This window comes from Alosa alosa, chromosome 17, assembly GCF_017589495.1.
Source record: "Alosa alosa isolate M-15738 ecotype Scorff River chromosome 17, AALO_Geno_1.1, whole genome shotgun sequence".
Lineage (NCBI taxonomy): Eukaryota > Metazoa > Chordata > Actinopteri > Clupeiformes > Clupeidae > Alosa > Alosa alosa.
In genome coordinates this window covers 14,925,728-14,949,640 of record NC_063205.1, presented here as the reverse complement: position 1 = coordinate 14,949,640, position 23,913 = coordinate 14,925,728, and the positions used below count along the sequence as shown (strand labels likewise).

Below are 23,913 nucleotides of genomic sequence, written 5' to 3'. Positions count from 1 at the left end.
CAGTTCCAATAATCGCCCTAGACGTGTGGAATATTTGCTTTATTAGAGAGCCAGCCATTCTGTGTTGTGTGGTGGTATACAACATCGTAATACAATAAATACTTTCTTAATAAATTATTTGGTCATACTTTACTCAAATAGTCCACCCACAGACTATTTACGGATGCTCAGATAATCATCAAATTACCTGTTGACAATCTGTTAACTAATTTATGATTAAGGTTAGAGATCTATCCAAAGTGTTACAAGTTACTTTATTAATTTAATTTTATTCAGCAGTCCTAGGCTACAAATGCTATTTCCTCATACATGTACCACAACGTATTTCCTCATATTTTACCACACACAATTTTACTATTCTAATACTCAATTGAGTATGGACATTATATGCAAATGCACTCAGATAAAAGTAAAGAGATTTACAACAATACAAAAAATGTAAAACAGTTGACTGACGCAAGGCCAATCTGTCCCTTAATGACATGCAACAACAATTAGTGTTGATACTGTTGCTGAATCTGGACACTGACCATAAACATTTATGTCTTTAAAGAGCTACTTTTCAGGCCTATATCCAGTCTAGCAATTCAGCAATCGAATGAAACTGTTTTCTAAGCAGATAGCAGATCAGGATGAGGCAATCAGTGGCACTTTCACAATGTGTTTCAGTCAAAAAACAGAACAAGGTTGGAAAGGTGTATCTGCAATCTTGATCCCTGAAACTCTTCACCAATCTCTCTGAAAGTTCGAGCCTGGCTTCCTCTTATAGCATGGTAACGGGAACATAATGCTATCTCGAGCAACTGATTGTGGCTAGTGGTTGCATGGCTTCATCTATAATGGTCACTCTCTTTGATCTGGTCCATTGGCTGAAACTCTGGGATCTTAGTAGTTCACAGCCGGTGTCTAGTAGTCATCCTCGTCCTCCACTATTTTCTCTTTTTTGAGTGTTGCTTGGAACTTGGTGATGAACTCATTGCTGGTGAGAGCCTCACCCTGTATGGGGCAGCTGAGGATTGGGGAAGGACGCCGGTGCTCTGACCGATCTGTGGGTGAAAACAACATGAACAGGAAGAATTCATCTCTCAGAACACTTAGCACTGGCCTTATGAGGTATTGATGAGTGCATGGCGCTGTGCCTAAGTCCACAAGGAAAGCAATACTGAGGAGATTGATTCAAAATGTGTGTGCGTGTGCATGGCCGTAGCTACCATAGAGGACGCTGAGGTCATGTTCTAGTATTTTTTTTTTTTACAAGTTTCATTTCAACAGCCGACGAGGCAAATTATCCCTGAATCAACGCACCGTCACATGACACGTCGTTGCAGATACCTCTGACAACGAAAGTAGAGGCGACTCCGCTTTCGCGGAGTGTGTCCTAAACTAATAAACGAATGCAATACAGCTCACATAAGCTTCAATACCCACAAATCCATTGACCAAAATAAATAAACTTGACAATTTGTTCATTTCTGAATTGTTCTTTCTTAATTCACCTGACCAAAAAGGCTGCAACAAGGTTAATGTTTGGAAAGCCAGCAGAAGATGGAGCAGACAAAGAGAAGGAGGGAAGGTGAGAAAGGTAATGGCTGAATAAGATAAAGATGCAATATAGGGCTCCAATGAGATGCTAACCTGTAATGAAAATGTTATGTTGAAATTCAGTGGAGATGCAGTAAGCTAACCTGCACTGAAAATGAAGCTATATTAATGCAATATAGGATAGATAATTAATGTTGTGGTGGATATTATCTCATGGCCCAAACATGACCTATTGTCAAATTATATCAATTATTGGTCAGCAATTTAGAGACTTATTGTGTTAAGAAATCATATACAGGAGACAGGAGATAGAAATCAGGCAGTTGAGGAGAAAGAGGAGGAGAAGAGAGGGAAATGATAGGTGAAGGGCCCCCCCCAGTTGAGTAATAGTCAAGACAGTCACTGTGTCAGAAGTAAAGGTAGCCTACAAGCTCTGCAGCCTATGACCATGCAAATTATGAATGCAACATTTGCTAAGTTGATGAGGAGAAGCAGAGCATTCAGATTGAGAAAGGTCCAGTATAAATATCCAAAGCCAATTTGGAAAAAGGCTCTTGAGTTTTGTAAATTATTAAATATATTTGTCAATCTACAGTATCAATTAGTTTACACACAATTCACCAGAAGTCATAATTTAAAGGGTTATTTTTTAATGCTAGGGGCTCGAAGAATCCCCTAGCATTTCAGGCCGGCCAACATTTCTAGTGACACCTCTGACCTCGGTATTTGAAAAATCCTGGCTACGGCCGTGTGTGTGTGTGTGTGTGTGTGTGTGTGTGTGTGTGTGTGTGTGTGTGTGTGTGTGTTTGTTTACCTCCGGGTGTGATAGGTGTCATGAGACGAGTCAAGTGGACATTCCACTGCTTCTGGTTTCGCTGAGCATCCGGTGATTTGGGTTTCTGTCCAAGCAAAGGAGCATAGAAACGGATGGAGATTTGGAATTAGAGAATGAGTGACAGAACAGCATACAGAGATAGAGACAAACAGACAGATTATTGATTATTTTTATTGATGAAAAGTGCAAAGTGCTCCCAAAGTGCAAAACGTTTTCGGTTCCACTCAGACCATCCTCAGTCTGAGTGGGACCGAAAATGTTTTGCACTTGGGAGCACTTTGCACTTTCCACTGACCGGACTAATAAATTGCATCGGCAACATTGGTGTGCGAGTTCTTTCTAGACTGAAGGACTGATACTCTATTGGAACTAACGCACCCACCAGGCCTGGAGTCGTTGGGTGCGATACCCTGTTTGCCCCATAACAGAACTGTTTACTTTATTGATGCCCAAAGGGAAATTATGGTGTTACAGCAGATCAGATCAGAATTGAAATTCTCAAAACTATTATTTTAACCTCCACATCATTTAGTCACTTGTGCAAATCATAAAACCAATTTTCTGTTACCTCGAACAAATAGTGAATGCTGCTGTGCAATTGCCTGCTGTTATTTACATTATCAATGGCTTATGTCACGTTGGTCCAAAATGCATTATACAGGTTCTCTGTTGAATAGGCCTTTTCACCAAGACATTTAGGTATTCGTTCAGAGAGTCATTACATGCAAAAGTGTTGAACATAAACTAAGCATTCTGAATAAGGTTACATGGTTTTTGCAAGTAATCCACTTTAGGGTGCAATTTGCACAAACTTTTTTGAGAAATGCACTTACTGCTTGCAACCGTTAATGATTCGAGAAATGCACCAAAGTGACTGGGAAAAGGGACAATGTATGACACAAACATACACACAAGTCTGTTGTCTATTACAAGTCCTATCTAAAGGCTATTTCCCTAAACAGTACACTCTCAGCAACTGTCATCACCTCTAGGGGGGGTGGAGACCAGCTCTTAGGTGGAGTCAGGCTGGAGATAGTGGAAGAGGTCAGTGAGGCATTCTTCTCCTCCTCCTTCTCTGCAGGCTCCTGCTCCTCGTGATCATTCTTGACCTCCTCGGCCTCCTTTTCTTTGGGCGTGCTTCTCTCTGTGCTCTCCTGACCTCTCCGTAACTGCTCAGCTTTCTGCTGTTCCTCACTTAGCTGCCTGAAGTGGGGAGAAAATCACTGTAATTCTGTATTATTTACTTACATTATAAGTCAGTTAAAGTATAATGTAATAACTGCATTATAGTAATGGATAATAATGTCTTTATTCCAATTAATAAAAAATATCAAGAATGCTTCCATACTAAAGGAAGTGTGTGTGTGTGTGTGTGTGTGTGTGTGTGTGTGTGTGTGTGTGTGTGTGTGTGTGTGTGTGGTAGCTCTCAGACCTTTCCAGCTCTTTGCGTTTGGTCTCCTCCTCTAGGCAAGCCTCCACTTGGTCATTGAGAGCTTTCTCAAGCATCTTCTGAGTCAGAAGCAGCTCCTCAATCCTCTCCTGCTGCTGCTTTGCATCCTGCTCCATTTGGCCCATTTGGGCCACCAGACATTGTTTTTCCTGTGACAGCCACAGAGAGAAAATGATCCATTTGCTCACACTTTTAAACTTTGTCAGACAGACAGACACACACACACACACATACACACACACAGACACACACTGACACATACACTTACACACACACACACACACACACACACACACACACACACACACACACACACACACACACACACACACACACCTCACCTTCTTAACCTCTTCCAGCTCTCGCTCCAGCTCTCTTTGAAGCTCCAGCTGTTGCTCTTTCTCCTTCTGCTCCTTCTCTCTCCGCTGTTTGTCCAGCTCCTTCTGGTGCTGAGACACACACACACACACACACACACACACACACACACACACACACACACACACACACACACACACACACAAACACAAACACACACACACACACACATACACACACACGCACATGTATACTGTGTCCACAGTTCATCCTCTCACAAAATATTGTCCTACTTGGATGATGCGCTCGTTCACAGAGTTGGGCCTGCTCACTTCCGTAGCTGGCTTCCTCTCCCGTATAGCGGTATCTCCTACCTGGATGATGCTGTCGATCTCGTTCTGGAGGTCCTGGCTCTGCTCCTGGTTGATGGGCTCCTCCGTCTGGCTGCTGTGCCTGCTGCTGCTGCTCTCCCTCTGGTCCCGCCGGCGCAGCTTCAGCTCCCCGTGCAGCGAGACCTTGCCCTCCTGCGTAAGCCGCAGAGCAGTCTGGGTCGCTGTGGTACAGGGGCAGAGCCGAGAGTTAGAGCCGAGAGATAGAGAGTGGAGCCAAGATGCAGGAGAACATAGCAGAGCCAAGATGGTGGACAGAATCATAGGTGTTACAGAGGTGTTACGTGTGTAATGGCTGTCATGTAAAGAAGGTAAGAAAAGTAGGATAACTAACTAACTAGGATGGTTTTTTCCCCCTAAGACATAGACAGACACACACACACACACACACACATAGACACACACAAACACAGACACAGACACACAAACACACACACCTTGGATCCACTCTACCCTCTGTTTCTGGTCTGAGGCACTCATCTCAAATGTTCTTCCTGGAGTTTTGATACAAAACAAGCAGCGTTTCCCCTCTCTATCAGGAAGGGTCTGAGACAGAGACAGATGGATGGACAGACAGATGGATGGATGGATGGAAGGATGGAGAATGAGAATCGGTATGAGGATCTGAGGAACATAAAAACATCAGATGAATGTAACGCGCTAGGCCTGAAGGCGAGAGGGCAGCACCTCCACCACACAGTTCTGGTCTAGTGTGATCTCCCCCTTCTTCTCCCGCAGGTTCTCCCCCACGTAGTACAACATCAGGCCAGGCTTCAGCACGAACCAGCGCTCCTGCCAGTTCTTACGCACATGCCCCTTCTTCAGCATGTAACCCTGAGAGGGGTAAACAACAACAACAATCACAACAAACAAAATGGAGAAGCGGTAGTTATGATGTCAAATTTCCTACCACAGACCTCTCTTGCAGATTTTTTTTTTAGCTTTTTTTGAGTTCAGAAAAACCTTTTAGCAGAGCGTCAGCATAAAATGTCACATTGTGTAAAGTTTGCTCCCCGTTTGACCTTTGAACCTATGTAGAACCCAGGACAACATTGAAACTATGCACTTCTGCACTTTGCCAGCAAGTATTCACTGGAAGGTGTTCCCATAATATTGCTCCAGGCTACTAGTCCTAACAACGCTGTTGTGGCTAAATCATGCATCATGCATTTACTACTCTATACACTAAAGTCTCTGTTTTATCTGCCATGGGATAAAACAAGGGAGGACACCGTGATGGCTTTTTATCTGTGTCTAAACATAGCTATGGCAACCACTCTTACGATTACAACATTACTATTACATTACAACGGTTAACCATTAATCCACGGACATCTTGTTGGTTTTGGTGATTCATGGGTTGGATATTTGATGATAGCCTCTCTCTCTCCTCCCAAGTAATCCTGGCTACACCCATTTACCCCGTCAATTAAAATCCACCTTTAACCTGACAACAGCAGACTTGCATTTGCATGAATGTGTTTCAAAAGAAGATCATAGTATAAGTATATACTGTATACTCTTTTGATCCCGTGAGGGAAATTTGGTCTCTGCATTTATCTCAATCCGTGAATTAGTGAAACACACTCAGCACACAGTGTACACACAGTGAGGTGAATCACACACTAATCCCGGCGCAGTGAGCTGCCTGCATTAACAGCGGCGCTCGGGGAGCAGTGAGGGGTTAGGTGCCTTGCTCAAGGGCACTTCAGCCGTTCCTACTGGTCGGGGTTCAAACCGGCAACCCTCCGGTTACAAGTCCGAAGTGCTAACCAGTAGGCTACAGCTGCCCCCAGATCAAAAGAAGATCATGTATGAAACTCATTCATAACAACCATATAAGGAGAAATGCACAGCAATGTCCATTACATCTGGGTACAGATGAGTACATGATAGTCATTATCATGTGAGAACATCAGATCATGAAGACTGTGTGAAGAATTGAAACCTTGGTCATCTTGGACTGCGGACATTGTGGTATGCCCAGTTCTGTGACATCACTGGCTTGACTAAGGCTCAGGGTAACACAGTCTGTGGGAATACACTGTAGAGGAAGTGGCTGTACTGTATTGCTTAGTTAAGTAAATACTGTAGCATGACACTGACACACTCTAAAACCCACTACATCTTGCGCCACATGTTACCAATCTAGTTAGTTAGTTAGTTTATTTGTCCTTACATAGGAAATTTGTTTTCACATACCATACAAGCCTCACAGACGTGAAATACATAGATACACACAGTCACGGTTTTTCACCCACCATCCACCACCCTGCCACCACATACCCCACCCACATATATCACCCAGCACATATACATCACATTACACAGATACAAACAGGAAAACCATCCCCAGTTGACATTACAGAGTAGTGAGGGCGGCACAGTGATCCATCACCGCTGTGATCTGTTGTTAAGTGCTGCTATTGCAGAGGGCACAAAGCTTTTCCCGAAGCGTACTCGCTTCCACCCCATAGCCCTATATCTGCGTTTTGATGGAAGCAGAATGAAGAAGGGATTGAGGGGGTGGGTGAGGTCATGAGCGATGGTCCGTGCTCTGTTCTTGGTGAGTGTGCTGTTGAGGTCTGATAAATTAGGGGTGGGGAGACCTATTGCCTTGGCTGCCGTATGGGTGATGCGTGTGAGTCTGTTTCTGTTGGCAGCAGTTAGCATGTTGAAAAAGCAGGGAAGGCAGTAGAGGAGTATGGGCTGGACTATGCTTTTGAACAGGAGGAGCAAGTGATCTGCCGCTGTAGCAAAACCACAAAGTGCAGGCGCAGGACAGCAAGCTCACATACACACAACGCAGCAACTACTTTTTTGCGCTGTTCCTGGGTTGTTGGAGTGTCCGCCTTTTTGAGGACACTGTTCAGTGAGGTCAGTGGTTAAAGTTAATTATGCTAGTTATGGTCCCACCTTGGGGTGGGGGGCCTACCTTCTTGAGGACATTGTGGTACATCTCCATGAAGACCTCGTCCAGAGCCAGACTAAAGGCCTCCCTGCAGTTTATCCTCATGAAACGCCCCGTGTCCACGAACTCCAGGAAGTCCCACACCGAAATGCCATCCTGTACTGAGGCCTCCTGGGACAGCAGGTCCTCCAAGAGGTCACCATCCCATTCCACGTTCATTGCTGTAGAGATTTTCTTCAGCAGATACTCCACCTGTCCAATTCAGTAGACATTGAATTAGACTCAACATTATTGCCACTGTGAAGACTAATATGGGCACAGAGACAATTAAATAGACAATTAAATAAAAATTAAATTAAAAATACATTTCACATTTTACCAGTTTACTTTAGTACATACTTTATACCGTATACAAATAACTTACATAACTTAAAAAGTTTATTGTGTTTGGTGAATAAAATAGCCATGTTCTGTGTCTGACATATGTGAAGACAAAATGCGTGCCCTCATTCATAATAACACTGCTTTTCAAAAAGTAAAAAAAAATAACACACAAATTATCAGTTGTAAAGGAAAGGAGTTAGTCAGTCAGTCATTGTGGTTACAAGTAGAAGCTTGCACCATATTTGCACATATTTTCTGCTACAGATAACATCACTGGAATGTGTGTGTGTGTCTGTCTGTCTGTCTTATAATGTACAGGAAACCAAAATTAAGTAATCATCATTTTCTACCATGTGACCTCAACCCGCCCACACCCTTCAGATCTGTTTCTGTCGCAGGACTTCCAGTTTATTTCCTGTCACCGTCTTCCACTCCTTTTCAGTCTTTCAACACACATTGCACATTCTCCTTTACACATGTATTCCTTCCTTTCTTTTATTTTTATTCTCCACCTTTGCATCTCTATCTCTCTCCATGTTTTCTCTATCATCCTTTCCAGTGAATGATTGCGCTCTGTATCCCCCCCCCAACTTCCTCTTTGGGCCTCACACTCCACACGAATGTGTGTTCACTTCAGGGAAAAAAGACATATTGGGGTTGGGGCTGAGTTCAGTGTTTGGTGTTCTATACTTCTTCAAATCAAGTCGGATCAAGGTAGCTGTGTAGCTGTCTTTACCCATTGAAAAACCTCCTGCGAGTTGGCACCAAGTGCAGAATAAATGTATTGGAGTGAAAACAGACCACATTTACTATCTTAACACACCTGCACTCTAGTTTCTAGCTTCTCTTTTGATACACCTTGATGTAAACTTTGCACTTTGATTGTGAAGTCAATATCAAGCACAACAAAATAAGACATTTACTTCTGGAGGCAACACCCACACTAGACCGATAAACCAGATCATTTCTAGATAATGTTAGGATTACCCCAAGGTCGAGATACTTGACTAAATGGAAACTGTAATTACCTGATAAATGAAGATGCCAACGCCACTAGAATAATTGAACTTAGGTTTTGTTTGTGTTCATTGTATGACAACAACCTCAACACTGTACGATTATGATTCCTATGGCGAGAAGTGTTCTTGCGGGTTTTAAAATGGCCACTTCCTGTGGTCAGAACCCACAAAAAGGTGTGGGCCACCTAGTGTTAATTTCGTCAGACGAGACGAGAGGAAATATGTTCGTCAACAACCTTTTTTTTCATGACTAAGACGAGACGATGACGAGACGGCAGTAATGTCCTGAAACACTGACTAAGACTATCTTAAGATGCATTATTGTTGACTAAAAAAAGACTAGACTAAAATGTTTTGCATGAAATAAAACTAAGATAAAATCTCTCTTCATTTTAGGTCTACAAAATGAGAAGACAGAATATCTAGCTGTTACGTTTTCAAAATATTCCGAATGAGTTCATACACAGCTTTCCTGTAGGCTAGTCTACGTGCTGTTGCTGCAACCCTGTGGCTGCAACACGAAACTACATGGAACAAGAACACTGGAGATTTCTGCCAGAGTTAGCAAGCTAACTACCTAAGCTTTATGCCACAATGCTACATACCCAGAAGTTGAAGCTTCTCTCATACAAATTAACATCCCCCAGAATTTAACTAGTTAGACTGATGATGCAAAGTTTGCTAGCAAGTAAGCTAATATGGAAAGTTCACTAGCAAGTTAGCTATGGCTAAGACGGAGAGTCTGTTTGGGGAATGTGTTGTGTTTAAGATATCGCCATCTAGCTTAGGCGGAGTAAAACATTAATACTTTGGCCTATGACAGTGTTTCTCAAACCTTTTCAGTTTCAGGACCACTTAACTAACCCTATCTAAAAAAAAAAAAAAAGATTAGACCTACTTCAACAGTAGCCTATAATTAGTCTACACAATAGGATTACTGAACCACCTTGCTTTTTGTCTTTGTACTTTGCTTATTGTGTGGATTCATACTGTATGATTTAAACTGGCATGTCTTAGTTGCAGAACTGTTTTTACATACAAGTTGGTTCAATATTGCAAACAACTCATCTATATTATATTTTACCACGCCTGCTCATGGACTACTTGGGATACCTTTATGGACCACCAGTGATCCCCGGACCACACTTTGAGAAACACTGGTCTACTTAATATGACAGTGGTCCAGTCAAATCTTTACTGTCTATGGTCAAATCCCAGCCGAGCTATAACTGTAGCTCGACTTACCTGTGCATGTAAACATACTGACTGACAAAAAATCAGAATGAGTAATTATAACAGACGAGTAGCCCTGTGGACACACAATATTGTTGGAAAATTGAGATGTGTGAAACACTATTTGACTCAAATGGTAATCAGAAATAATTTGTTATTAAAAAAAGACTAAAATGTGTTGACTAAAACTGACTAAGACTAAGATACTTTTAGTTTTCTTTTGACTAAAACTAGACTAAAATGACGAGACTTTTAGTCAACTAAAACTTGACTAACAAAAATGATATTTGAATGACTAAATATGACAAAGACTAAAAAGGACATTTCGTCACAAGACTAAGACTAAGACTAAATTAAAAATAGGTGACAAAATTAACACTAGGGCCACCCTAAGCCACCACCAAGAGAAAAGTAAAAATTAGTTTACCCCCCAAGACAGTCACCTCTTGCGGGATCATGACGAGTGGGTAGCGGTCTTCTGACAGCAGGTTGAACAGGCAGAACAGCTTGAAGCAATTCTTCCCCGAGCACAGGCCGTTCTCCACGGTGGGCTTGTAGTTCTTCTTCGATGTCATCATCCAGCACAGCTCGTCAAACATCTCCTTGTTGAAGGTCCCCTCCTTGGCCTAATCCACCACACACAACAACAACACATTACATTTTATATAGCTTTTTAGGGGGGGCACAGACAATGCTAAAAGGGTTGTGTTGTATGTCATAACAGGTATGTCATAAACAGATTTTGTCAACAAAACATTTTTTTGAGTTTGAATTTGAGTTGATATGCCTTCTGGAGATAGACCCTTATAATTACAAAATACAAAAATACAGCTCAGTTAAAGTTCTTACACTGTCTTGACACTGATTAGATTGTAAGGAATGAGCTATAGCCCACCCACATGCAGACCATGATGCTAACTCTTGTGTTGAAACCTTTGGACTTCTCTATCTTTCTATGGACGAGAGCTTAGCTATGTTTGGACTGTGTGTTTTTAATGGGCGGATGGCTGGGAGTGGCCAGTGACCTTTGCCAGGATGTAGGTGTTGAGGTAAGGCATGTAGCCATGGTTGGACACAGGGCCGTGGTCATCGTCCTGGAAATGCTCCTCAAGGATCGCAGGGTCGTGCGGGATGTTCAGGACAGTGTACAGATTGTGAGAGAGGACCTGTACCACACACACACACACACACCCCACACATACAAACATATATACAGAAATGCACATTTAGTACACAAATATTCACATGCATAAGTACACTCAAGCATACATGCGCACGCACATACACACATAGACTCACAGACACATGTCCAGACCCACACAAAATTACACACAAATAAAACACACACACACACACACACACATACACACACACACACACATGGATGGACGAACAGAACACAAACAGTATACAAAAAAAAAAATATACAAATAGTTCAAAATAGACACCAAAGGAATGTTGAAATCTAAAGGCTTCAGTCTTCAGATTATGTTTTCCTTTCTTGACACAAGCATGCCTGGACACTTGCATGTGGGAGGTGGGTCTTATGCCCAAAGGGCCAACGTTGGCATGTCTCAACAAGACACAGACAGGAGTGTAGGGGAAACAGCATGTGGGTGTGTGTCTGTCTGTGTGAGTGTGTGTGTTTGATGGAGATCAAATATCTCTCATGGTGGAAGTTAAGCATTAACAACACAATACCTACTTCTACATTCCACCAAACACGATAGAGAAATAGCTTACACAGCATAATATTTAGATGAGCTCTCTCTCTCGCTCTCTGGTGTGTGTCATTATACTTGTGAATGTGGAGTGCATATTTTGCTAATGCTCAGGAGCATTCCTGCACCAGTGTGTTTTTCCCCTCTCTGGATGAGTGTTCTTTTTTGGTCTACCACAAAACCTTCCAAGGGTGACAACTCTCAGTCTACGAGAAAACTAAGCATAGCAGGCTAAGCATAAGCAACATAGACTAGGCAACTATTTAAGTGTTTTTCAAGGACCCAGCCACTACAACAGAGCATACTAAGATACTGAAATGGACTTGAGCTGGAAGCGATGCTGCGGATACAAATTCTGATGAAATGTCTGCCATGCTGACGCCTACATCAAGTTTTTTTTTTTTTTTTTTTAAAGGGAAAATAGTCTGAGAGCGCACAAATTCTGACCACATTCTTTCCTGTGATAGGTTGACTCACCTTGAGCTGAGACTTTGAAACTTTTCCGCAGCGCTCGGCGTCTAGAGAGGTGAACGCGTACCAAATTGACTTCAGAAGCTCAGATTTAAAATCCATTGTGGTAAACGACAAGAAGAAGCGCATGCATGTTTTAAGTCCTCCTAACAGAGATATAATGCGCATAGGATAATAAACGGCGTTCAGAATGCTCACTGGACTAGACTACCTTCGACAGAATAAAAAGGGGTGGAGAGACGTTTAGGCTACAGCTTTCTACGCTCTCTAGATAAACACAAGCTCGATGGAAAAAGCGGAAAACGGAGGGGAGCGAGATGACGCCGTCTTGCGCATTAGGTGCACGATCTCGTGCTATGACTTCCTATGCTCCTATTTCTCAATTTGCCTCTTTATAACATGCATGTAACTTTTAACGAGTAGTCTACACAGTGATTTTACATGACTATCAAGTAATCAAAGGTCTATCAAGTAATATCAAGTTTATCACGCCAAGTCAAGTGGCGTAAGTGGCTTTGACAGCAAATAGCCTACCCAGTTATTCTTTGAAGATGTATTCATGCAAAGGGACAGTAGACTAGGCTAGTCCTACTGTATTTAGGCAGGGACGTTTATTAGGGGGTGGACAGGGGGGACTTGTAACCCTCATCTTTCAAAACGGTGGTGTTTGTCCCACCCAACATAGTTATCTAAAAGATGGACAAATGCCAGCGACAAAGACAAATCAGTTCTATACTGACCAGTGATTCTAGAGGCGTACTAAGCGCGCAAGATAGCCTAAACAAAAACGAGATTGCAAAAGGAAAGCAGACAGAAAGTACTGAAACAAATCTACAACACGCAAGCAGGAGAGAGAGCACGCACAGGACTTGATTGTTGGTTTCTGGTGGTAGCTTGCTAATCACTGAAGAAAGACTTAAGGCTATGGATATAATAGGCCTACAGGGTCACTAGACCTAGAGCCGCACAAGGGCACAATATTTTAACGTTTAAATGCATCAATCTGGTGCACTTTGAAAATAAATTCAGAGGACTTGATTATTTTTATATATATGGATGGAAATATTTGTGCTGTAGCCTAAATTATTTTAGAATTTTAACCATACACACAGGTGTAATTAGCCTGACGAGCCAGAACGGTGTAATAGTTATGATGATGTAATAAGTTCACAACCACAAAGCATTGTGTTGTGTTTCACAATTCAGAAATGGTCAAAATAGTGTACATTTCAGCACTAAATGAAAATATGCAGTAGCCTAGTGGTCACCTGTGTTGTTCAGCTATTAATCTAAGAGTTATATTGGTCATTGAGTTATATGACCATTTACATGCTATATCTTCCTTTTTCAGGACAGTCTGAGATACCCATATCTGGGAAAGTAGCCTATGATGTGATAATATTTGTCTTATGTAATATTATGTCAGCCTTTTTCAAGAAAAAATAATTTGCATCTCATGATTGCTTTCTTCATATTTTTGCATTTACGAAAAAAATATATATTCATATGTAAGTGGGATTGTCTGTAATCTAGCAATATAAGAACCATGGTGGTGGGATACTCTGGCTAAGCAATTTACAAAAATGTTTGTACTGACATAAATAGTTAAGATAAAAATAAATTATAGATCAAAGTTGTAGACCATGTAGAAATGTGTTGCAATTTAAAAACCGGATTACCCGGGAACCGCTTGTAGTACAGATGCATGCTTTATATCCTGGTATTCGGTAAGGCCTGCTGTTTATTGTGATATACGGTTTCCCATGCGTTGAGTGAAGAGTTTGTGAGATATTTCACTGAAACTAATGGATGTGCAGAGATGTGTACAGAATGCAAATATGATTACATTTAATGAAAATTGAACTATTTATCACAGCAACTCGCTCATTGGAAAGCTTTGATTCCACTTGTTCACGTGATATCTGTATGATATCTGTGTGACGAGTACTCCGTCCTGGACTTGAGATTTTACTGGTGCACAGCAGTTTAATACTGGGGCACGTGCCCAGAAATCTCTGATTGGCATGTTTGTAGCATCGGTGTGAACAGATATCTGTGTTTCCGAATAGCGTACTCTGCTATGTATTTCGTTGCCTTAGATTTCGCTATTGGGTGTTGTACAATATATTGACAGCACAATAACTTTTACAGTAAACAATGAGAAACTATGCAATTTTGGCAATTTCTTCACAGTTTTCTCGCTTTTTGCTCGCAGGTTTCTCTGCAGAGCTCCCCCTACAGCTTCAGAGTATATATTTTACGACAGTTCTCGCTCGGTCAGTCTGTCGTTTCCTCTTTCCCTGTCCCTCCGACAACGGTTTACTCGCTTTCTGCTTCTTTTCACTGGCTCTGCCATGACAAATGTCTGAGAAACTCCATCGCTACCTTGTTCTAGTTGGTGCCTAGTGGGCATGTGTACGGTATAGTGCTGTAAAGCAATTTATCACATCGCGAGGCTTCCAGACTTTCTGTCTCTGCGGCCATTGGCGCGCCGGCCCAAAGTTGCAAGGGGGGTTTTTCCGCTCACAGGCGCTAGGGGGAAGCGAGACGGCCACCATTCAAAAAAGTCATATAACCATTTCAATGACTCCGAAGCCGTTCAGTTAAGGTAAATTAAGCTAAAAAAACAGCAAAGTTCCCTTTAAAGGTTGTATCAGCGATAGCAGGGATACGTCACTTCTGTTGATGTTCACACAAAACAGAGAGCTAGCTCGCTACTCCCTCCCCCTCCCTCCCGTGCAATTAAAACTCTCGTCGGTTATTGGTTGAAACACTTTATTTTGCCTTTGAGGGGTTGCCAACCCTTCATTGGTAGCAATTGTTTTTGTGTGTAACACTGTTTTTGTGAGTGTTTATGTGTGTGTGTGTTGTGTGTGTGTGTGTGTGTGTGTGTGTGTGTGTATGGTGTGTATGAGAGAGAGAGAGTGTGTGTGAGACAGTCCTGTCTTGTAGCTCCTCTCCATCATCCAGCAACCTTCGCTCAACACCACCATCTACAGGCCGATGGGTGTACAGTCACTAAATTTACACATAAATTAATTTCTTTTATGCCCCCATGGAGGAAATTCCACAAAACTTGGCATACCCCCAGAGGATATCAGGTTAATCATACACATGGAATTTGGTGCCATTCAGAACATCTCAACAGAAGATAGGGGCATTTAAAGCAGTATAGTATTGCATTTTCATTTTCCAATCCCTAAATGAAGGCTACGCTATCTGTAAATGTATATCGTAAATGTAAATTTTCTAGGCCAAGTAAACTTGTGTATACAAGGAATTTGGTCTCTGTATTTATCCCATCCGTGAATTAGTGAACACACAGAGCGCACAGTGAAGCACACACTAACCCGGGGCAGTGAGCTGCCTTGCTACAGCAGCGCTCGGGGAGCAGTGAGTGGTTAGGTGCCTTGCTCAAGAGCACTTCAACCGTTCCCACTGGTCAGGGATCGAACCGCCAACGCTTCGGTTCCAAGCCCGAAGCCCTAACCAGTAGGCCGCGACTGCCAAACGACAAGCAGCTGAAGAAAAGATCAAGGAAATGGCCGCGGCAGGAGTGATAGAGCCAAGCAGTAGTCCCTGGGCTGCGCCCGGCTGTACTCGTCGGAAGAAGGACGGCTCGCGGGCGGTTCTGTGTTGACTACAGAAGCCTCAACTAGGTAACCCGGAAAGACTCCTACCCGCTCCCCCCGCGATTGGACGAGCGCGCTGGACAGCATTGCCGGCTCCTGCTGGTTTAGCTCGCTGGACTTACGCGGTGGCTACTGGCAGATTGAGCTAGCCCCGGAAGCTCGGCCGAAGACAGCGTTTACCATCAGGCAAGGGCTGTGGCAGTTCCGGGTACTTCCGTTCGGCCTATGCAACGGGCCAGCGAACTTTGAGCGGCTGATGGAGCGCGGTTCTGGCGGGCATTCCATGAACATGCTGCGTGGGTTTACCTGGACGACATCCTGTGTCATGCAACAGACTTCACGGTGCCATAGGGACGTCTGGAAAAGGTGTTCGACGCCATACGGGTGCTGGGCTCAAACTGCACCCGAAAAAGTGCCACCTGTTCGAGGCAAACCGGATTCCTGGGCCATGTCGGGGGGGCGCCTGGAGTGGCCACCGACCCAGCTAAGGTGGAGACGGTGAGGCGTTGGCCTGTTCAGCTGATGGTGCTGAGCTGCGGAGCTTACTGGGCCTGGCGTCATATTACCGGCGTTTCATCCGGGACTTTGCTACAGTCGCCAGCCCGCTGCATCGTTTGGACGACAAAGGCCAGCTCTTGAGTGGGCCGCGAGAGTGCGACGCAGCATTCCGGCGGCTGCGGAGGGCGCTGTGTGAGGCCCCAGTGCTCGCTTTCCCTGACCCTCAACTGCCGTTCATCCTGGACACCGACGCCAGCGGCGTAAAGGCGCCGGGGCGCCCTCTCTCAAGCAGGCGAGCAGGGCGAAAGCAGGTGGTCGCATACTTCAGCCGCTCACTGGACCGAGCGGAGAAGAACTACTGCGTGACCCGCAGAGAACTGTTGGCTGTGGTGGTGGCAGTGCGCCATTTCCGAACCTACCTCTACGGCAAACAGTTCCTGCTGAGAACGGACCATGCATCGCTCACCTGGCTGCTGAACTTCAAAGAACCATAGGGCCAGCTGGCTCGCTGGCTGGAGGCGCTCCAGGACTACGACATGGAGATTCGACACAGGGCGGGTCGCCTTCACGGCAACGCGGACGCCCTGTCCAGGCGTCCGTGTGCAGCAGACCAGTGCCAGCACTGCCACCGGAGGGAGGAGAGGAGCCTGGCCGCGGCTCAACCGGAGCCCGCTCGTCGGCTACAGGCTGCATCACCGCTGGCAGAGAGAGAGAGTCGCTGTTGTCAACGCTCGCCAACAGCACGCCAGTGAGGGGGCCAACGCTCGCCAGCAGCAGCACGCCAGCGAGACTCAACGCTTCGCCAGCCAAGGCCATCAAAGAGAGCCACCATTTCGCCAGCTTCACGCCAGCGAGAGTCAACGCTCGCCAGCAGCACCCCGAGGTCGTCTCGCCGCCTTCCACTACCAGCTACAGTGATCGAGAGACCGGAGACAGCGCACCGCAGCCCAACGCCACAACACAGCACTGTAGAGCGGCAGCTAAGGCCATGGACGCGCAGTCGCCGGTGGACGTGATGTCAAGGGAGGAGATCCGGAAGTCGCAATCGGAGGACGCCACACTCGGCCGAGTGTGGTCATGGATCCGGTGGAAGCCGGTCAGCGACCGCCATGGACTGACGTGATCAGCACCTTTCGATCCAGAGACCAAAGCGATTTATTCACAGTGGCCGGGAATAGTAGCACGTCAAGGACTGTTGTATAGGCACTGGCGAGCCCCTGATAGACAATCTGACATTTTCCAGTTGCTGGTTCCTGCTGGATTACGAGCCCGATGTACTGGAAGAGGTACATGGGGCAGTAAAGTGCTCATTTCGGCATTGCAAAACTCTTCGCGGGCTGAGAAGCCACTTCTATTGGCCGGGATGCAGGCTGGACGTTGAATTGCATGTTCACTGCTGTGACGCCTGCACAGCGAAGAAGGGCCCCACGCGACGCTTCGACGCTCGCTGCAGCAATACGCAGTCGGGCTCCCATGGAGCCGGTAGTCGCCGATATCATGGGCCCACCGCCAGTCACAGAGCTGGGAAATCGCTACGCTTTCGTAGCCATGGACTATTTCACTAAGTGGCGGAGGCATATGCAGTGCCAGATCAGAGCCCAGGCGACAGCGGACAGACTGGTCAAGGAGATGTTCTGCCGGGTTCGGGGCACGGAAGAGCTCCCACAGCGACCAAGGGCGGAATTTCGAGGAAAGGAGGTGTTTGCTGAGGTTTGCCAGCGCATGGGCATCCGGAAAACGAGAACGACACCTCTGCATCCAGAAAGCGACGGGCTAGTGGAACGGTTTAATCGGATGCTAGCAGTGCAGCTGGCCATATTGGCCGACCGCCGACAAAAGGATTGGGATTTGTGTTATCAGGAACATTGACTGATGGTAGGGGGGGGCTGGTTAATAGTGTATGATTACATTGTGGTGTGTATGTGGTTTGTGTGCTCTTCTACAGGTGCATTCAATCGCCCCTCAATGGCAGACCTGCGCAGTTGGTGGTTGAGAGATTTAAAATGCCAATGGCGGCCTTTGACTGTGTGATTCTTGGTGGCAGTAGGCACCCGCCAAGAACTACCACGAAGGAGAAGTAAAGGGCTCGGAAAACGAACGCACAACGCACCTGGGGGAGGCTATATATTGTTCTAGCAGAGCGGCGTTCAGACCGGAAAAACGCACTCAATATATCCACGTTAAGGGAAGTAACTTGACCATCGTTCTATGAGTGAGAGGGCTGTCATCGCGGCTGTTGTGGATGTTGATTTCTACCCTTTCCCCTGCAGTTCTGGAGACAGCTGAATCGAAGGAGGAAGACGGCGAAAAGAGAGGCCTACAACGCACTCTATGTATTGCACTAAAGGGAAGTACTCATATCGTAGCCTACCACTATTTGTGCGAAAGTGGCCTAAATTTCGTGTCAGTGTGATTGCTGATCACTGTTCCCCCCCCGCAGCTCTGTTCGTGTTCTCTAAGAGGCGTGTGGGTGAAAGCCGAAAGTCGCGTGCCATAAGGAGAGGACTACTGGGAGTGTCGGGTCTGGACTGTTCACCGCGGCGACCATTGAGTAGGCTAGCTAGCTTCGAGCGCTAGCAGCTACTACGTGGAGGAGTAAATCGCTGGGTCGTGAGTGGTGCATGGACTGTTCCTCTATAGCCCTTATTAGCCTTTTCCTTGTACGAGCTAATATTACCAGTTGTCTAGCCTTATTATGATGTCCGGCTGCCCATGGTGCTAGATAGGCCTGCTATGTGATCCTGAATCTGGTGATTGTCTTATCGCTGTTAAGTGCTCTATGTCTCTGTGGGCCTATTGCCCGTTTTGTCTGAGTGTCGCCGTAGCTTAAATTTGCTGTGTTGCCGTGGTGTTCAGTGCTCTTATGATTCACCGTGATACTGTTGGCTTGTATGGCCCTTTACGTTTGCCATGAGGATTGATAATTGTGTGCTGTGGTATATGCCGTCACACCGTCAGGCATACCCACATTGTGTAGAGCATTATAGCCTGAGATCTCCCTCCTCTAGAGGGCGCCAGAATATGGTATTTACATATACTAGGCTATTGATTTGTTTTGTAGTTTCAGTGCTTCCATACTGGTCCTATACTGTAAACAGGCTGTAAACTTACATGGGCTATTGAATTGTTCTGTGGCCCTTCAGTTCTTTCATACTGGTCTTATACTACAATTGGGTAGTGAACTTCACATAGGCTATTGATTTAATCTGTGGCCCTCCAGCTCTTTCACACTGGTCCTATACTTTTAATTGCTGACAACTGGTAATGTATTTTTTGTGTCGTGGAATTGTTTGTGTAGCCATTATCTGAACCGCTCCATTTTTAAGATAATTTAATAAAACTGTTTTTATAAAAAATCCTTCAACGTTGTGTGTGTGTGCCTCAAGGGTCAACAGTTATAACCTGCTTCCCGTTACATTTACACTTGCCCCTGGTGCTCTGGGTATATCGCTGACAGCGATTGCAAAAGAGTCAACGAAATGCACACCGCAGCTCTGATGTTGGGCGAGAGCTCACGACGCCGGTGGACTTGGTGTTGGTTAAGCCTCGGGCGGAGATGGAGGTAAGCCAGGGCTGGAATACTACAAGCAGCTACGCGAGAGACTGAAAGGAGTACACGAGTTGGCCAGGCAGGCTATGAGTGAAGCTGGAATACGCCAAAAGCGAGCTTCACGATCTGGCTGCGCGGCCAGGAGTTCAAACCCGGCGATAAAGTTTGGGTGTACTGCCGGAGAGAAAGAAAGGCATTTCCCGAAACTCACTAGCCAGTGGGTCAGGCCGTCGCGATGTCTTAGAGAAGCTGTCTGATGTGGTCTATCGTGTGAGACTGATTAAGCGTCGGAGAGTTGTGGCTCTCCACCGTGATCGACTGGCCCCGTATCGACCCCTGGCCTCAGCTGAGGGTCGTGGAGACTTGGACACTGCTTCTGTGGACCTTGACAACAATGGAGCTGTGGCTCTAACACCGGTCACTGTGCAGCCGTCCCCGAAAGTCACCGCCGCGACAGCGAGGCGCCCACAACGCCAGCGTCGCGTCCCAGCCAGGCTCATGGACTGACATAGGGTAAGACTTGAGTCAAAGGGACATAGACTATGTCTCGGGGGGCTGTGTAGTGAACTGAGCCTAGCTGGTTTATGACTGAACTCCCATAATGCTGTGCAGTGTATGTGTGTGTGTGTAATGTTGATGTTGGTTTTAGTATGAGTAATTGCGTTTACCTTGTCATGTATGTGTTAGCTGGTATAGTCTTTCTTTATGTTGTACCTCATGTGTTTACCCCATGTATTGTATGTGACTACCCTGTTTGTGTATCGTGCTTGTTTTATTGACCTCCCTTGTGTTGCCTGTGTGATGACGTTCGTGTGTTTTGGTGCGTAACCAATAAAGACCATTCAAAGACAACTTTGCAGTTGTTACAATATTTTCAACACTATGATGTCCACACGAAATGTCATTTCTGTTTATATAAACATAGCAAAGTGTTTATTGGCAACCTATGGCAATGTCCATTTCCCTTGTGAGGTAAATGTTTTCCTGCAGATGTCTGGATAATAGGTGAGGTAACAGATCATGCATGCGTGTTTTAGGCATAGTGTAGGCCATATTTGCTGATGGAAAGTGTGCAGAAATCGCGCATTTACTCAACAGTATTCACAAAATTTTCCTGGAGGTGACACCCTTGAACTCCCGCTAGATTTTTTTCATGGCATCACTTGACATCACACATTTCTTGAACAGCTTTAAATCTGGACATGAATTCAAATACCCTCTAGGTGGCACCAATGTTCAGAGATATGCATTTCAATTAACCCGTTTAATCCCAACGGTCACAATTGTGACCGTACAAAAAAATCTTGCTCCTGTGCCTTTAAAACTGTTACTGGATGAATTATCAATACATTTCTCCCAATAATAGAAACCTGAAAGGGTCTCAGTTAAATATGTGCAGTGCCAAATGTGTAGTGTAATTTGTCACATGGCCAGAGCTGCTTGTTGTATATTTTGGTTGCACCCTGACCAGAAAATGTCCACCCAAAAGCTCCCAAACTAAAGCTTAGAAAAGTATGTTTATGTAAACATAGGACAAAGATTTTTGGTACACATCGTCTTTAAGGTGTCTAGTATGGAGGGATGCAATTGAAATATATGAACTTTGTTCAGCGTTCTCATAGCATGAGTGAACATGATGACGGTCACAATTGTGACCGTTGGGAAACAACATAGTCCGATTTTAGGGATTTTCACACATTTCATCGTACAATCATCTAATTTCCACTAAATTCCATTCAGAGATGATATGGGGACATTGTCCCAGGTCTGTTCTTTACTTTTAAATTTGTATCACATGGCATTTCTCAACATGGCCTCTGAAATTCTCTATTATATTCTAAGTGTGCCAATTTTTACATAGAAAATCCATTATACCACACAATTATACATAGCTATTGTAATAGCTGATTTTCTATGCTGTTCTTTATTTTAATTTCACTTTCAGTCACTTCCTGCACATATCAGATTTAACTGACTGCCCAGATTTTACAATCACACCTCAAAAACAGTAAATCATTATACTTATTGACTATTATATTACATATGTCACATATAAACAAGGTGGTGGGGGTATAATCAACTTGCCAGTCAGCCTGTTGAAGGCATATTGGCTGAATTTATGCAGAGACTTGCAGTAGATATGAACAACCTTACCAGAAAATGTATTCCCCACCCCTTTTCCCAACAATACACCCTCCACTTATGTACAGTAAAGGGCCTCTGCCACAGGGACCAGTCAGACGAACCAGAAGCAAAGCTTCATGTGATCAAAAATAAAGATCAAGTGTCTCAAAAATCTGCTCTCACACTATTGTATGTCAAAATTACAGAATGTTTCCTATTATGCATTTAGAACCTTACTTAATTTAGTGGTAAAATTAATCAAATTTAGCAATATAGTGGATATCACACCCCTCTGAAACTAGATTAGGCCAATAACTGAGGTCAGAGCAGGCTCCTATGCTCCTCAGGTTTATATGTAATAGGATTATGGACAGGGGTCCTGTGTTCCCCAGGTCAAGCATTGTATGTTTCCAGGGTCCTCCAGCTTTATAAAGCACATAGGTACCCGAATGAGCATAGGTTCCAGGATATATAGGACACTAGGAACATAGGGCCTTATGAATATAAGGCCTTTGGAGCATAGGGACCAGGTAACATACTGTAGGTTCACTTCATTTAGTGACCTTAACAATACCACTGAGCAAAGGAGACCAATTGCTGGTCCAATGGAAAGGCAATTATTGGCATTGGAAGTATGGCAGTAAACTTGCAGGACAATCTGTTGTGTAATTAATCAATTAATTAAATAAAGAATTATAAAATTAAATAATACAACAATAAGCAAACAAACAAACAGACAAACAACATCACTTTTTGTAACATTTGTGGTTGCTGTTGTTTTGTAGGGTGGTGTTGTTTACACTATAGTCATAATAGTGTGATATAATGCCTTTTCTATGAAAAATCGGCACACTTTCGGTATACATTTGATTACATTTCCTGTCCCTATAGTTAACTGTTCCTGTGGACATGTGACAAGCATGTGACAATAGGCCCACTATAGGCCCACACTTAGTAGCTGATCAAGAGTCCATATATGATTGAAAGGATTATCATCAGCCTGGGAATTAGGTTCCTTACACACACACACGCATGCACGCACGCACGCACACACGCACACACGCACGCACACACGCATGCACACACACATACAGACATCCCCCCATTATAACCACCACCACCACCAAAGCACAAAAAAGAGGGACAAAACAAAACAAAGCACAAAACAGAGAAAAAATTACAAACAGCCTTTCAAAAACATTTACTTTTTGCTTTGGACATCTTTTACATGTAACAAAGACTGAAGATCTGAGGGGGAGAACACAACAGAGATAATGTGCGACAGTGTCAGGAATAAAGGCGTTTCTTTCACAGGAGCAGCACACACAGTCCTGAACACTCTGTGAACATCAAAGAGCATGCTCATTCTATAAAGACATGGTGTTCATCGGCATATGTGTCCCAGGGCCCTATGGAAATTCAACAAAAAATAATGTACATGTATGCTCATCAAGAGGTTTGGGTAACACTTTATTTTAATGTGTCGCTGTTACAGTGTACCTACCTAATTAGGTAATTAGGTACACTTAATAGGTTTATTCCACTGTATCAAAGAGTAACAAGGTTGTAGAAGCACAGCTGTTACATGTACACTGAAGACAATGAGGCCTTGACTGGAGCTAAGAATGGTTTGTATATCAAATCTATCATGACCAGATTTACCCCATCCAGCAGGTCTCAGGTCAGCTCTTTGCCTCTGATGAAAATGTAGGCAAATTGGCAAAGTTTTGTAAAAGCACTCAGTATTACAATGTAACAACTATATGTAGGTACCCACAAATACATAATGCAAGTACAATGATAGTACCTGATAGTACATGTTGTTACACAGGTTGT

General features: G+C 44.3%; 1 protein-coding gene across 1 annotated transcript; it reads right to left on the bottom strand.

The window, feature by feature from the left end:
- Positions 1 to 24: 24 nt before the first annotated feature.
- On the bottom strand, positions 25 to 12,501 carry def6c (DEF6 guanine nucleotide exchange factor c). Its single transcript, XM_048267780.1, has 12 exons — positions 12,280 to 12,501; positions 11,107 to 11,247; positions 10,525 to 10,707; positions 7,470 to 7,697; positions 5,222 to 5,368; positions 4,972 to 5,080; positions 4,520 to 4,698; positions 4,169 to 4,276; positions 3,810 to 3,976; positions 3,364 to 3,580; positions 2,357 to 2,441; positions 25 to 1,046 (listed from the first exon to the last, which is right to left on the bottom strand). Exons 1-12 carry the CDS (start codon positions 12,439 to 12,441, stop codon positions 907 to 909), a joined length of 1,866 nt encoding a protein of 621 aa, XP_048123737.1. The 5' UTR covers positions 12,442 to 12,501; the 3' UTR covers positions 25 to 906.
- Between the last annotated feature and the right edge of the window lie 11,412 nt (positions 12,502 to 23,913).

Coding starts and splice junctions, on each gene's coding strand:
- def6c (XM_048267780.1), bottom strand. CDS start 12,441: ATGCGCATTATATCTCTGTTAGGAGGACTTAAAACATGCATGCGCTTC. Junction 7,698..10,524: donor TCGTCATGATCCCGCAAGAG/GTGACTGTCTTG, acceptor TGAATTGGACAG/GTGGAGTATCTGCTGAAGAA. Junction 5,369..7,469: donor ACCACAATGTCCTCAAGAAG/GTAGGCCCCCCA, acceptor TACCCCTCTCAG/GGTTACATGCTGAAGAAGGG.